Source organism: Tilletiaria anomala (assembly GCF_000711695.1).
Source record: "Tilletiaria anomala UBC 951 chromosome Unknown K437scaffold_42, whole genome shotgun sequence".
NCBI classification, from domain to species: domain Eukaryota; kingdom Fungi; phylum Basidiomycota; class Exobasidiomycetes; order Georgefischeriales; family Tilletiariaceae; genus Tilletiaria; species Tilletiaria anomala.
Window position 1 is genome coordinate 56502 of NW_013546980.1, and position 14749 is coordinate 71250.

The following is a 14749-nucleotide window of genomic DNA, read 5'->3' on the forward strand; positions in this document are numbered from 1 at the left end:
AGTCATCGGATCAGGGCTTACAGGCCACGCCCGCTCCAGGGGTTGCTGTGGTTTATGCTTTAGAGGCATAGAAGCAGACTCAATAGACCCTCCCTCTCTTGGTGACCGTGAGTATGTACTTACCTCCGCGCATTTCAACATTTCTTTCTTCTCAGCAGAAGATGTGGCGGTCATAGTGGGGGAGGGTAGCACCGGAGCTCGAGCAGCCCCTTCCGGACAGACCTTGCCTTCCGACGCTTTCCGGGCCAAATTTATAGTCAACGGTCAATGATGATTGGGGGCCGGTGAGTCGTACACGTACGCTGGAACTCAACTGGGTGTGAGATTTCATAGGCGGTCGCCAACAGTCAAGTATTCTGTCGCGATACTCCATACATCGATCTCCACCCTTCACTTTCGACATTCGGCATTCGACATAACCGCTGTTCCCACTTGTCTTCATGCTTTTGATCGATAAATGGGCGAGCTGAAGCCCGAAATTCCCACAACCCGTAACTTGAATGATGTGAACAGCGTCGCTCCATGCGGATTTCAGAACACAGAGGCCTGATCCAACTCTTCACCCTGAACATGCGCCGTAGAGATTTCGTTTAGCCGCGCGTGTTTGAGGCCACGAGTCAATGAAGGCAGCCGCCTCGAAGCCGTGATGGAGGACGATAAAGAGGTGATGGTAGTTTCTAAAGGACAAGCTTCATTCTCCAAGCTCCAGAACTGCTATTCATGAACGAGGCAAGTAGCAAGCATTTGGGGAGATGTGCATAAGCAAGCCGCACATTGCGTAGAGCGGTAATCCCTCTGTGAGTGTGGCATTTCTGTCGGCTGTCTATCTGTCCAAGCGACTCGGCTCACTTGCGGCTGTTGCTCTTGCGTAAGATGTTCTAGCACGTCCAAATCTCAGATGTGCAGCACTTTGACGGCTTTAAGAGAATTTGCAAGTTCTGACTGCAGGGACCGAGTCTCATGCGGATCTTCATCATCCGCTTCGAGACTGTGATCTGTACGGAAAACCTGTGACCCGGAGAGCGTCAATGGTGGACGAACTGGGCGAGTGAAATCACTGACTGTGTATATGCGGACCGTCAAACTGCTCAACTGGTGTATTATGCGTGGGACTGGCCCATCTGGAGAGAAGGGTGTGAGGGGAAAGGTTGAGAGTTGGAATTTCGTGGCGCAGAGAGAATTTCAGATGCAAGATTCTTGACCCGCTTTGATGGGTTGATCGAGAACTAGGCAGATGTGTATGGCATGTTCGGTATGCTGAAGGAGATCATGCCACGGATGACAGGGATGCAGAGGATTCACTGGGAGACAAAGTGGCTTCCCCTTTCTTCAAGATTCTGCGACTTTCTCAGCAGCTGCAACCAGATGCGAGTCATTACGTTATGCAAACAATGGGAGCACCATGCTGAAGGCAAGAAGGCGGGCAGGAGTGGCTCCAAGAACGTAGGATATGTGCTTATCGTCTCACTTGTATGTGCATTCAGCAACATCATAACAAGCCTTGGAACACAGCCCTTTGGAACGCATCTTCAGCAAGTCAAGGGCGATCCCAGCGCCACTGGTATTTGGAGTTGGACTTCGAATCTAACAGCCATTCAGGACGGCCTTTCTCTACGCGGAACTCGAAGAGAAGCAAGAAATAGCGGTATGCATCCGCGTTCAACCGACTCGATGACGAAATCGGAGATGGCGAGGTCGGCGGACCATATATGCCATCGATAGCGGAGAGACTCGGAGAGGCTCCTGTCAATTCGAACCTTATCTGCCAACATGCGGAAACCTGCCCATTCCTAGCTTGGACGAAGTTCCATTTTCGAACAAGGAAGCCGTGGCGTCAATCAATGTTCTGATCACAGGAAAAGATTGGTTTCGTCTGCTCGCTAAAGGACGCCGATCGCGACACATATCGCGGGTACCGGAGATCCTTTTTTGTGTGGGTCAAGGTCAGAGTCAGCAATGTTCCTGTAGTGCTTAAAAGGGTACAGCTGAGTGCTCTTGGGGCGAAATCCATGGTCTGAAGGAGCGTGGGCGCTGAAAGATGCTTGTGCCAAGCTGGCAGTGTCCAATGAGAGTCAGTGCCAGCTTCTTCTCTTGTCCAAAGTCATATCTCGGCTTTTCGAGTTCGTGCCGAAGCTGCAGGTGTACCGGCCATGTTTTGCTAGATGATGGCCTCCAGTTGTCTGTGGCGTCGGCGTGGAATGACCTCGTCTGCCACAATCGGCACATCGCGACCGATGATTGGGAACTCTTCCCCAACGTGATTCGTACGGTTTTGATGTCCACTTGCCTCATGACATCGGCCAAGAAATAGGACCGTACCTTCCATAATGCAGCCCTTTAGAGTTCGGAAAGCCATCACACTCTGTACACTCAGAGGAGATGTCAAGGACCAAATCGCGAGGTAGCGTAGTGCAGGCTGACAGACGTGTCAGTTTATGAGAGCAGAGTGACCTAATTGATGTTTTTTCTCCTGATACTGTTATTTAGACACCTCAAAGTCAGCGAGCTGGAGCAGTCCGACCGAGCCATGTCCGTACTGTTCTTGTCCGCATTGGTAAATATCCATCTGCTACAAAGAAACGTTGCTTCTACCGTCGAGGATGGATTGCGATTTACTACCTCAATTTCCGAGCATGCAGCTTTCGGGCCAAGCGTTGAAAGATATGTTGCCTTCGATGAGCCGCCTTCGTTTCACGAGCCAGTGGATCGATATGGGCGGTGGGCACTACTTGCGGTAGGCGACATAGCCGCGGTAGAGGGCTTGCTCTTTATGGAGGCTGCTGATGTCGGATTGCATACTGCCGCAGGCTTGACCGTCGTCGCTGCAGGTGCAGGACGTTGGCTGCGATGTGCTTCAGTAACACTGCTAGGCGGGGGTGTAGTTGCTGACGGCCTACTGCCAAAGGCATCGCTGAGCTCGCCTGCGGCGCCAGCACCGCAAACGAGAGGGCTAGTGTGGATGGAAAGTCAAGAGTGCGCGGTGGCCGAAAGCGCTAGACGGTTAGACGCAGGTAATGGGCTCAAGATTGCAGTCGGTGGATATGGCTCGGGGCGAAGTCCGGCCGCTACCGAAATGGGCCACTCTTCTTCGAAAGGACAAGTTTCGTTGGCAGAACCTTCGCTGGGAGACTTCTCAGGCTGCGCATGGCCAGCTGCCGCAACGATAGGAGGACTTCCTCCCAGTTTTGCACATTTCGGTCCATTCGTGCGGGAGGATCTCGAGCTTTTGCTGCACTCCTTGTTGAGCGTTGCGCCCGTAGTACTCGTTTGGGGCTTGGACGGTGTCTGGGAAACAACCATTGCGAATGCACTCGACGGATGCATCTGCTGAGCTGCTTGCAACGGCGCGCGACAATTGATGTAAGCTTTATTCGGAAAGCGACAAGGAGGTCACGAGTTCACTCACGTCAAACCAATACTGTAGGCTTGCAGCGTTCAGCCCTTAAGGACTACGTTAAGGAACAGGTTGGTCAGGATGGAAGAGATCTCACAATGAATGGTCAGAAGTGTGCAGCAGGTGTGCCTGAGATGTGATTCACGCGGCACAACCGCCAACAGGTGCCCATCCGTAATCTTCTTTGGCTGCCAGGTATCTGCGCCATACTTGAAAAATGCTTTGAACTAATTCAAGTTTCCAGAGATAACTTCTCTGATGCGACTACGCGGTTTCGTAAACTGATTTTTCCCTTCGATTCCTCACTAGCCTGCATATTTTGACAGAGGGTAAGGCGACTGGGTTCGTCTTGGCTGAGAGATCGTATCGGTTGCAGCTCGAATATGGTGTTGATTGTAAAGTGGTGAGGGTCGATGGGATTATTGAACAACTATGGTTGGGTTTAATGCATTTCTTCTACGATACCCGCAATGTGCATCATATGATCGGCAAGTTCCTGGATAGCTTGCGCGACCTGAGGGACGGTTAGTTGATGAACCCAGGACCAATACCTTAAACGGTTACAACGAAAGCAGGGGGGGATAAATACTTGGTTCCGTGGACTGACTCTTCAACTTCCTATTACCGTGCTACTTCGCCATGCACACCCACAACTTATCAAAGGACCGGCTTTCGGTTTACGTGTGTAAAGACTACCAGCGTCTTGGATATCAGCAAGTATACAGACAAGCAGATGGCCTTTGCTTGAAGTATATAGTCTTAAGAGTATATTATGCAGTTGATTCTGAGATTGCGAGAAAAAATAGAGACTTGGTTACCCGAGTGAGAAAGTGCATGGGCGGACGCTTTCCTGGTATTAAGCATACATGACCTTGGCATGAGCTTGTATAGCGAAGTGTATAACGAAAGTATCCAGAAACTGGGTGAGACGGTGGAAGGTCATCTCTTGAGAAGAAGCTAACAAGGGGCCAAACCCAGAAATAACGGTGTCGAGGCGAGTTCGATCCGCCGTGTAGTAATTCATAGACTGCGCGGGTAACGACTAGTAGGAGACAGACTTCGTATTTATGTGCACCGTGAAGATGTGCTGAGATGATGATCTGCATGAGGTTGGGTTGTCCTTTCGTTGTTGGCAGAGAGTCAGACAAGATGTAACAGGGTTGGATGCAGGAAGTGCTAGCTGAAATTGAATTTCTCCGAGTTCCGCTTCGATATTCACGATTGGCGCCGTTCCGCCGCCTGGCTCCACTGAGAGACACAAGAGATGCTGCTCCTCGCAGAGAGAAGGGAGTCCCCTCAACCCTCCCCAGACACTCACAAGGAGCTAGCAGCCTCTCTTGTGCGGTGTCGTAATACCGAAGCACCCACTTGACCATAGATCATACATGTGCTTCAGCCAGACTGGACTAGAACCATCAGTGTGAAGGTTGCTTTGCTCGCCTGACAATCAGAGACCCTCGATAGGCGGGAACTGACGAGCCGTGAGCCTGCCTGGGTGGCCCATAACTCGGCCGCTGAGTGCTCCCGATCGCTGGTGAAGGACGCCGAAGCAACACCTTCCCGCCAACCTTTCGGGCTCCGGAAGTGTGGCATCGTTGCTCGGCTTTGGTCGCGCCACGCATCGCAGCTAGATCACCCTCCTCAGTCTCCAGTCTGACTCGCACCCCAAGTCAAAGCATATAGGCGTACGGGAGACATATTCACCTTCTCGGCTTCTGCGCAACGCTGGCGAATATGCTGCGCAGCATGCGCTTGGCCGCCGCCGGTAGCGGCCGGGTCGTTGCGGCGCTGTTCTTGCTCTTGCTTCAATGCATGTTACCCTTGGCGCTGCTGGTATCCAGTAGCAATGGAGTGGCAGCAGTGGCCTCAAAACCACCTGCGGTTACGGTCAATCGCTTTGAGACCTTGCCGGCAAAGGTGTACTACTTCGTCGACTCAAGAGTGGTATTATGGCACAGCAGTGAGGAAAATGCAGTGTGGCGAAGTGAGGACGAGGGCAAGACATGGTCGCCATTAGAAGTACCGAAGAAAGGGGAGGCTCACATGCTCATCGAGCACCCTTTTGATAAGAGCACGGTATGTCCTTGCTTCGATTACAGAGATCTTACGTTTTCTTCCTGAGGCAATGCTCCATTTCCAGGCGTACATTCTATCCAAGAACAAAGAGCATTGGAGAACTATCGACCGGGGGAGGACGTGGCAGAAGTTCACCAGTCCAGAAATCCCCGCTGAACGGAGCATGCCGTATGTGAAATGAGGCTGGAATTCTTTTGGTTTTTGATTGCTCCACTCAGCCCAATGCGTGATTGAACAGGCTGGAATTCAACGCAGACCCGAAACACTGGGACCATATCATCTTCATTGGCAAGAAGTGTGTTACGAACCCATGGTTCGGCATGTCAATCTGCCGTGACGAGGTGAGCGTTCTCAATTGGAAGTGATGTGTTAGCATCACTGACAGCAAAGATGGACTTTTCGCAGGCATATTTGACCACCAACGGGTTCGAGAGTGATCCCCAGCCCATGTTCGAGTACATCAATCACTGCATGTGGGCGAAGGCGACTCCGACCATGGAAATCTCTACCAGCCGCTTGAACCGCATCTTCTGCATTGGCGCTTCCAATGGGCAGGACGAGCGGTCGACCATGCGGCTGTACTATTCCGACGACTTTTTCCAGACGCGGCGGATTGTCTCGCTTGGCATTGGGAGAGATGCAAGAAATTTCATTGGCATCGGATCATCGAAGAAGTTTTTGATCACAGCACTGAAGGAGCCGGGGAACGTTGGGAGAGGAGGCGGCCACACAGTGCTCTTTGTGTCCACCGATGGTGAGATCTGGCGCAAAGCGCGCTTCCCGCATGGTAACAAGATCCGCGAGAATGGATACACCATCGTTTCCAGCACGGACCACAGTCTGGTCGTCGATGTCAAGGAGGAGGATATAAGCGGGTCTCGCTCGCTCGGGGCCCTGTTCACTTCCAGCAGCGACGGCATCGACTTTGTCCAGAGTCTCGAGAACACTCATCAAAACAAACATGGCATAGTGGACTACGAGCACCTTGACAACATCGACGGCGTCATGCTTGTAAATGTAGAGATGCCGTCGCAAGGGCCAGGGCAGCTCCAGACGCGAATATCGTTCGACGACGGCAGTCGCTGGAGCAGGATCAAAGTGGACAATCTTCATAGGAAAACGTGCAAGACCGACGACATAGAGCACTGCTCGTTGCACTTGCACTCTGTCTCTCATCTGCACAACGTCGGCAAGGTCTTCTCATCAACCGCGCCAGGATTCGTCATGGGCGTCGGCTCTGTCGGCAACCATCTCAAACAGTACAAGGAGTGCGACACCTGGCTCAGCACCGATGCCGGCCAGTCATGGATGATGGTGGCGCAGGACGCGCACAAGTACGAATTCGGAGATCAAGGCTCTATTCTCGTCCTTGCACCCGACGAAGACTCGTCTAGCAAGCTCAAGTATTCACGCAACTATGGCAAGACCTGGAAAGAGCTCGACCTCGGCGTCACTATGCGTGTCAAGTTCCTCACCACCATTCCGGATAACACCTCGCAGAAGTTTTTGCTCGTCGGTTTGCAAGCTAGGCAGCATGGGGACAGTGTGCATCAGGGACGCGTCGTCGCGGTCTTTATTGACTTTGCTGCGCAGGGCCTGCGACAGTGTGGCTTCAGCGATCTGGAAAAGTGGTACGCGCAGACTGCGTCAGGTTCGTGCTTGATGGGCCACAAGCAGTGGTACATGCGCCGCAAGGCGGACGCCGACTGCTACGTCGGTAACAAGTTTCAGGACCCAGTTGACCATGAGGACCGCTGCGAATGCACCGGGCATGACTATGAGTGTGACTTTGGCTACCTGGCCGACTCCAGCGGCAAGTGCTCACCCGAGGGTGAGATTCCCTTACCCGCAGGCGCGTGCACCGCCAAACAGAACTCCTACTTGGCCTCATCGGGTTATAGGAAGATTCCAGGGAACACGTGCCAAGGCGGAGCAAAGCTGGATGAACCGGTTCGTAAGTCATGTAAGGATGTCAAGACTCCGACTGGCCAGATCAGCACGCAGAGGACAGATTTCCCGGCCAAGGTGGTGGACTACCTTTGGATCCCTGATTCGCCGAATGTGCTTGTGCAGCTGTCCGACTCAACCATCTGGCAGTCGACCAACGAGGGCCTCAGCTGGCAGAAGGTCCAGCCTCTCGGCGTCGGTACGGGCTACAACGCGCTGTTCCTTCACATGACTGCCAGTCCGTACGACAGAAAACGCGCGTATCTCGTCACTGCGGGTCAAATGGTGCAGTACACAACGGACGGCGGAAGGACATGGCAGTTCTTCACCGCTCCGCTCGAAGCGAACGGTCTTGGCGTTCCCGTCCTCGACTTCCACCCCACCCACGCCGACTGGCTCATTTGGACCGGCAGCCGTGACTGCGCTTCTAGCATGTCAGCAACGTGTCATGCGGAAGCGTACTACTCGCAAGATCATGGCAGGACGTGGAAGCTGGTTGACACGTACGTCCGTGTCTGCAGCTGGCTGCGAGACGCGAAACTCAAGCTCAACCCGCGAACGATCGTCTGCGAGAGCTACATACCGAAGGAAGGTAACCAGCGCTCGCCAACCAGTACGTTACAGATCGTGTCTGGCGCCGAGTTCTACGCTCGGCGGAGTGTTCTTTTCGACCATGCAGTCGCTTTCGCCACTTTTGACGAGTACTTCGTCGTCGCGAAGCTCGACTCAAACACTATGACGATTCGTTTCGAAGTATCCCTAAATGGCGTCGATTGGGCCGAGGCTCGCTTCCCGCCGGGAACAAGCGTCGCGCATCGCGCGTACACTGCACTCGAGTCCTCCACCGACGCCATCTTTCTGCATGTCACAATGAACTCCAAGCCTGGCAGCGAGTACGGTACGCTTTTCAAGAGCAATTCGAATGGCACATACTTTTCCACTTCGATCGACCAAGTCAACCGCAATCGGGATGGCTACGTCGACTTTGAGAAGATGTTTGGCCTCAACGGGACTGCGCTTGTCAACATCGTCTCCAACGCGAATGGCGCAAGCATCAGCGGAGTGAAGGAGCTGCAATCGCGTATCACTCATAACGATGGTGCGCGCTGGAAGCCGATTCCGGCTCCAGCGCACGACTCGAACGGCAATCCGTACAAGTGCATTGACGTCAGCTGCACCTTGCACCTGCATTCTTACACGGAGCGCGACGACCCGAGCTCGACCTTCAGCAGTCCATCGGCCGTCGGCCAGATGATTGGTGTTGGAAATGTCGGCAAGAAGCTGTTACCATATGCAGAAAGCGACACGTTCTTCACCCGCGATGGTGGCTTTACATGGAGCGAGGTCCGCAAGGGCGCTCATCGATGGGAGTTCGGGGACCAAGGTTCGATCATTGTCTTGGTCGATGACGAGGGTCCGACGGACCACTTTGTCTACACGCTGGATGAGGGCTTATCTTGGAAGACGCACAGCTTTGGCGACAAGCTGCGCATCCGATCGATCGTCACCGGACCTTTCGACAGGCGCCGAAAGTTCGTCTTGCTCGGGCAGCAGCCGCACTCTTCCTCACATACGACGGCAGTGCACATTGACTTTTCGCAATTGGCGCAGCGTCAGTGCCACTTGCTCGAAAATGATAGCGAGAGCTCCGACTTTGAGCTGTGGTCGCCATCGGAACTGCGTGACGAGCTGTGCCTGTTCGGGCAGCAAGTCTATTACTGGCGTCGCAAGCAGCATGCGGAGTGCTACATTGGCGACCAAGGGATTGCCAATGGCGGCCGTGTGACTAAGACGTGCGCATGCACTGACGACGACTTTGAATGCGAGTTCAATCACTACCGCGATGTCAACGACCGCTGTGTGCTGGTGCCTGGTGCGACGTTGCTGGCCGCGCATCCGGAGGCGCAGTGCAGGGCCGAGGGACAGGAGTACTGGTACGAGCGCACACCCTATCGCAAGATTCCCATGTCACAGTGCGAGGGAGGCCCACGGCCAGACAGGGGCAAGGCGCACCATTGCGGCCCGACGCTCAGGGGACATGGCTTCTTCTGGTGGATCACCATGATCTTTGGGCCGTTTATGCTCGCTGGCGTCGTCGCTTACTGGTGGTTTATCAAGGGCAAGGTATCGAATGCAGGGTGAGCCGGAACGGGCGTGTGACCTTGTTGCCCAAAAGTGAAGGGCTCGTTTGCTGACGTGACCTCTGTCCTCTGCATCAGGCGCATACGGCTGCCGGGTGGAGGGGGTGTGGACTACCGAGACTGGACGGTGACGCAGACACTCAATTCCGTGCCCTACTTTGTAATCGGTGCTTTGGGTGAGCTCCTTGCTTTCGCCAAAGATGTAGCGCAACAATTACCGTTCTTTGGGAATCGACTGCGGCGAAACCGTGGCAGCTATGGAGGGTATCGGACCGTGTCATCCGACGAGGATGCAGAAGTGAGTCTCCCAGAAGAAACAGGTTCTTTGCTGTTACCCCCTCGCAAAAGAGGCACAATGAATTATGGGTGCTGAACTGCTCATCACTTGCATCCCTCTTCCTTCCCATCCGACACAGATTCTGCGCGATTATGACGAAGACGGGCTGGAATGAGGTGCATTCCGAGCGTGCCGACTAGCTCCCTGCATGACGCGGGGTCGCCCTGAGGATGTGATAAGACTGTTTCTTGTAGCACGAAGAACTTTCTCATCCATCGAAGATAAATCTCATGGACTTTCTACGGATCTGTTATTTGAGATTTGTTTTTTGGAATACGCAAATATTGCAGAGCTTGTCTGCAGGTTCTACCAGCGCCTGCAGAGTCACCGACTGCTAGATTTCGTCGCCGGGGAGAGTTGCGGGTGGCAACGTGAAGGCTCTGGCAAGCCGCTAGATCGACCCACATCGCTTTAGAAGCAGCTGAGGTGAGGTGTTCTTTGATCAGCGTGGTCCATGGTCGTCGTGGTGTGAGTGACGATGAGGCTAGCCGTTGTAGTAAACAAGAACAAAAACGCTAGCTACATAAAGTGCGCGCATGAGCCATGCCACCTTTCGGCCGTCAGCGGGTTTGCTCAGTGTCTCTCCTCATGACGACTTCACCTCCTTATCGCGAATCTCCCCACCCTGCCCTTTGTGCATACTGCAACAGCAACTGTCTCACGAGCCTCGGCTCTCGCTTCTACATCCTCGTACACTGTACAGATGACAGATTTACAGCACAGATTGCCGCATGGTCTGTCCTTATCTGCCATGACAAAAGGCGCAGCCTGGCGCAACGATTGGCCAGGAAGGATTAGGCTCTGTAGCCTGAAACAGGCCAGCACAAGACGTATGAAGTCCAAGGTCGAGCACGCCGTTTCGTGCTATGCCTTCGTATGCCAGGATGCTCCCTTGTTCTGACCTCTCGACAAACCACTTTGCTCCCGGAGTCAGAGAGCCCTTCCCACTGCTCAGATTTGTGGGTCGAGCAGCACCCGCAGCTTCAACACCTCAGCATCGCTTTGAAGGGAGCGCGGTACGGTCCAACGCCCTGTGCTCATCCCCAAATCATGTCACATGGAGACTCGTCCAGTATTTTTACCACAAAGGGCCGACACCCTGTTCTCGAGACAGGATCCAGTGCGGCCAGCTGGGGCAGTGCCGCCAGTCATCCCTTTCTCCATCATCAACAAATTGACGTCGCCATCCACAGCCTGCAGACCGCCGGCCTTTGTGTATTGACTCACGTCCTGTCCGTCTGTTCTTTCGTGCTCATTGTCTTATTTTCGCCATCAGCGACCTGTCTTGCCCCTTGTGCTAAGGTCTGTTTTCCTTGATGGACCTCTGTGACCTCTCTTGTTCTATTGCTGACCGCTTTCATACATAGAATTTCTCGAAAGTCAGAGCTATGAAAGCGACCCGAATAGCACTGTTGAACGGAAAGGAATGTGACATTTATAAAGAGGCTTCTGCGCTTACCTGTCACACTAGTGTTTCCCTTCTGACACCTAGAATCTTTCGCAACGCTGCTGTGCCAGCCCGCCATGCCTCCAACGCGTCAGATCCGCGGTCTCTCCTTCGGCGCAGGTGCTGGTACGACCGCCGCGCCTGTCCCCATCGCCAAAGACGCTTTCCGTCCCACTCGCTTTGCAAAGCATCAGGAAGTCGACGACTTCTTCGGACGTACGAAAGCGCAACAGCGGCAACTCCGCATTAAGACCCGAGATGAAAGTGGCGCACTATGGTTTGACTCGATTGGTGAGCAATGCATACAATGGCTGTGAAGTCAGCTTTTGGCAGGTCTGATCTCTTGTTATTCTTTCGTTGACGTCCAGAGCGCGACGAGCATCGGGGTCTCCTGTCTCCGACAGACTCAGTTGACAGATCCCGTCGCAGCAGTCTCGGCTGTCCGCAATACACCGAAGCTCGTCGTGGCATGTTGGAAGATGGAGCCAGCATCGGAGAGCCTCGCAGCGTTGAAGCGTTGGGCTTCACTGATCTGGCCAACATGACGCCTCAGATGATCCTCTCACCTAACCTCATGTTCAACATGTCTACACTCGAACTCGAATCGGCCAGCTACTTTGACCGCATTGCCAGCAGCAGGCGCGGCTCTCTCACCGCGTCTATCTCTGCTGGAGCAGGGAGCCCAGGCATTCGTCCTCCGAACAGCACTGATGGTAGCCACAAGCGCCGCTCGTCTGTCGGGGACCTTTCTCGCTACAATAAGCGCTCGCCAGGTGCATACCGTGCGGCTCGGAGATCATCAGCGGCGACCCGCCGGACAAGGCCCAGACGCAGCTATAGCGAATCTGTCAAGGGTGTCACTGTAACGAACAAGCTTCCCCCCAGGCTGCCAACATCGGAACAGGATGTCAACATGGCCGCTGTGAATCTCACCGTGGGGGCTAAAGTTGCGGCACATGTGGCGGCAGCCATGGTGACGGAAACAGAGATGGCTCCGCCTTCCGAACAGATTCACATGCCAGCGTTCCTGCCGCTCCCCCGCAGAAGGCCCAGTGCGCACGCTCTAGATGAGGCATTCGGAGCCGACAAGGCATCTCAAGTTGTCTCCTCTTTACCTTCGTCACTCCCTTCTTCCTTTCTGAAGCTATCGGCAAGGCTCAAGCCTTCGCGCTCGGACTCTCACATCTCTGCCATGGTATCAGTACCAGCTGAAGAGCAGGAGGTCCTCATGCAGCCTACGGAACCTGCTACTTCTTCCTTCTTCGCTGGTCAACACGCAGAAGAGGCTAGCGCATTTAGCCAGTATGCATATCTGAAAAGGTCCTCTGGTACTCGTCACAATGCGCCAGTCGCGACCGAGGCAATACCAGCTTTCACCTTCCACAACCCGTTCGCAGGATCGGAGGTGCCCCAAACGGCGCGGAATGTGCACTTGGAGGGCTTGTTTGCGGACCTAGAGCAGCCCGCAGCCTTGTCGCCGGCGCCTGTGACAGTGTCGACAAGCGCTGCCGGCACCCCAGGCCGACGCAAGCCGAATCATCTTCCGCTACGGCTACCGTTGCAGACGCAGAGTCTCCGGAGCGCAGTCTCACGTTCCCCCGTTGCACGCCGCGCAAAAGCTGCCATTGAGGCCGGCCTCTTGTCGTCGCATTACTACACAAACCCATCGCGCTGCGAGGTGTTCGGCATGGTTGCCATCGACAGTGACCACAGCATTGGTGCGGGTGATGTAGCCGCCAATGAGCGTCACCATAGATTTGCCTCCGACAACGACATCACTGATTTGGAGGACGACACAAGTGACAACGCGATCATCATACTGCCGCCTCCACCCCCTCGCTCAGCCAGCAGCGCACCTACCAGCGGCAGCGCGAGCTCAGTGCAAAGCGTGCGCCTCTTTGAACATGGCGGCCACCATGCAGCAGTACTATCCAGACCGAAAGTCAAAGTTAGCTTCCAGCAGTCCACTGCTGTCAGCAAAACGGCGAGCTGCAACAATACGGCGCCGACGCCGGCAGCGGGAGGCACGTCCAGCAAGGCGGTTGCCATTCTGGGCATCAACGACGCGAATCGCAATCTGCTCGCTCCTGTGGGCTTGCCGACGAGCGCAAGCCTGTATGAAAATCTGCACATCCCTTGCGCCAGCATCTTGCTTGGGAGCGACGATGAGGCGGATGACGACAACTGCCGCGGCGGTGGCAATGCTGAGCACGAGAGTGACGGCGAGAAGGACACCAACGCTGCAGATGACGCTGGTGAGCAGGACCGCGGCGCAGAAAGACGTGTCGCACTTGCGACCAGAGCGACGATACACAAAGCAGCGAGGGCTCGGAGCATGTCGGTGCTTGCCGGGAAAAAGGCGATGCAGAAGCTGTTTGGGCGGACGATGAGAACGTGAGCTCAAGGACTTCAGTATTGGGCGATCCTTACACACTCCTGTCGCGCTAGTAGACTACTTTCAGGTGTATCTGACGATTGAAAAGGTTCATTATCCATTGCAAAGCAGCGTTGGAACCTGTCTACATTCGAGCGCCGACTATTTAGACGCAAGAGTCCATACACGCAGCAAACAGAGGCAACGGGCACTGTGACCAAAGCGAAACTGTCGACCATCACCAAGGGATAAAATGCGGTCTATACACCCGAGGACAAAACGAAGGCTGCGCCACGAAGTCTTTCGATCAGCGCATATCGGTCTTGAAGACTTGAATGGTTCCTTGGTTCGTCGCAGGAACATTCTCGAGATCCGTTTATGGAAACCTCGTAGTCATGGCGAAGTCCAGAGACTGCCAGCCTGGACTTTTCTATTTGAACTCTGTACACATGCGCAAAGTATGGCGGTGGCTAAAACACGTCGAGGACCGTGAGGCGCCTAAAAACCACCTACGCTTCGTAGGTGGTTGACTACGCATAACACTCAGCCCTTGATTCCAACCCACCTCGCGTACTCCTCGCCAGTGTGCAGCACGCCGACTTCGTTCAGCAACTCGTCCGCATGCTATGTACATACCGACTACAAGAGGTCGTAATCAAAGGCGGCGTGCTCGACAGAGTCACATGTGATGTGCAGGTCGCGTACGCATATACATACGCACCCACAGTGCCTCAAGAATCACGCCATCCGCGGAATGGAACTTACTGATGTTCGAACAAGTCCGGCGCCTGGGGCAGACTGCGGCTAGGGCCCGTTGAGCCCCATGCGAAGCCCACCCCTCATAAGCACAAGGTTTCGCACTTGCCCGGAGCGTTGCGAGCTTTCAACTCGCACGAGTCATGACTGACGACACTGTTGGAGAATGGTGAGGTGAGAGGCATTGACCCTCGTGGGGCATGAAGGACGCCTGAGTTCATGATCGGCATCGAGGTACGCGTTTTGCATGGTTTTTTTTGCAAAGGCCTCTATAGTT

At 54.3% G+C, this 14749-nt stretch overlaps 3 protein-coding genes across 3 annotated transcripts; all 3 read left to right on the top strand.

Annotated features, from left to right (window-relative positions):
• The first annotated feature begins 1271 nt into the window (after nt 1–1271).
• On the top strand, nt 1272–2031 carry K437DRAFT_256576 (uncharacterized protein). The gene has a single exon (XM_013387739.1). It carries the CDS (start codon nt 1366–1368, stop codon nt 1720–1722), a length of 357 nt encoding a protein of 118 aa, XP_013243193.1. The 5' UTR covers nt 1272–1365; the 3' UTR covers nt 1723–2031.
• Nucleotides 2032–4789: 2758 nt separating this feature from the next.
• K437DRAFT_256578 (Oligoxyloglucan reducing end-specific cellobiohydrolase) lies at nt 4790–10139 on the top strand. The gene is made up of 6 exons (XM_013387740.1): nt 4790–5470; nt 5535–5638; nt 5709–5811; nt 5876–9555; nt 9637–9856; nt 9975–10139. The coding sequence occupies exons 1-6, from the start codon at nt 5141–5143 to the stop codon at nt 10008–10010; spliced, it is 4473 nt and encodes a 1490-aa protein (XP_013243194.1). The 5' UTR covers nt 4790–5140; the 3' UTR covers nt 10011–10139.
• A 1140-nt stretch (nt 10140–11279) lies between these two features.
• On the top strand, nt 11280–14040 carry K437DRAFT_121899 (uncharacterized protein). Its single transcript, XM_013387741.1, has 3 exons — nt 11280–11633; nt 11711–13736; nt 13849–14040. Exons 1-3 carry the CDS (start codon nt 11420–11422, stop codon nt 13931–13933), a joined length of 2325 nt encoding a protein of 774 aa, XP_013243195.1. The 5' UTR covers nt 11280–11419; the 3' UTR covers nt 13934–14040.
• Nucleotides 14041–14749: the final 709 nt, after the last annotated feature.

Excerpts from the sequence above, each read along its gene's own strand:
- K437DRAFT_256576 (XM_013387739.1), top strand. The coding sequence starts at position 1,366 with ATGCGAGTCATTACGTTATGCAAACAATGGGAGCACCATGCTGAAGGC.
- K437DRAFT_256578 (XM_013387740.1), top strand. The coding sequence starts at position 5,141 with ATGCGCTTGGCCGCCGCCGGTAGCGGCCGGGTCGTTGCGGCGCTGTTC. Across the intron at positions 5,471-5,534 it reads ACCCTTTTGATAAGAGCACG|GCGTACATTCTATCCAAGAA; the intron begins GTATGTCCTTGC and ends CTCCATTTCCAG. Across the intron at positions 9,857-9,974 it reads CATCCGACGAGGATGCAGAA|ATTCTGCGCGATTATGACGA; the intron begins GTGAGTCTCCCA and ends CATCCGACACAG.
- K437DRAFT_121899 (XM_013387741.1), top strand. The coding sequence starts at position 11,420 with ATGCCTCCAACGCGTCAGATCCGCGGTCTCTCCTTCGGCGCAGGTGCT. Across the intron at positions 11,634-11,710 it reads ACTATGGTTTGACTCGATTG|AGCGCGACGAGCATCGGGGT; the intron begins GTGAGCAATGCA and ends GTTGACGTCCAG. Across the intron at positions 13,737-13,848 it reads TTTGGGCGGACGATGAGAAC|CGTTGGAACCTGTCTACATT; the intron begins GTGAGCTCAAGG and ends ATTGCAAAGCAG.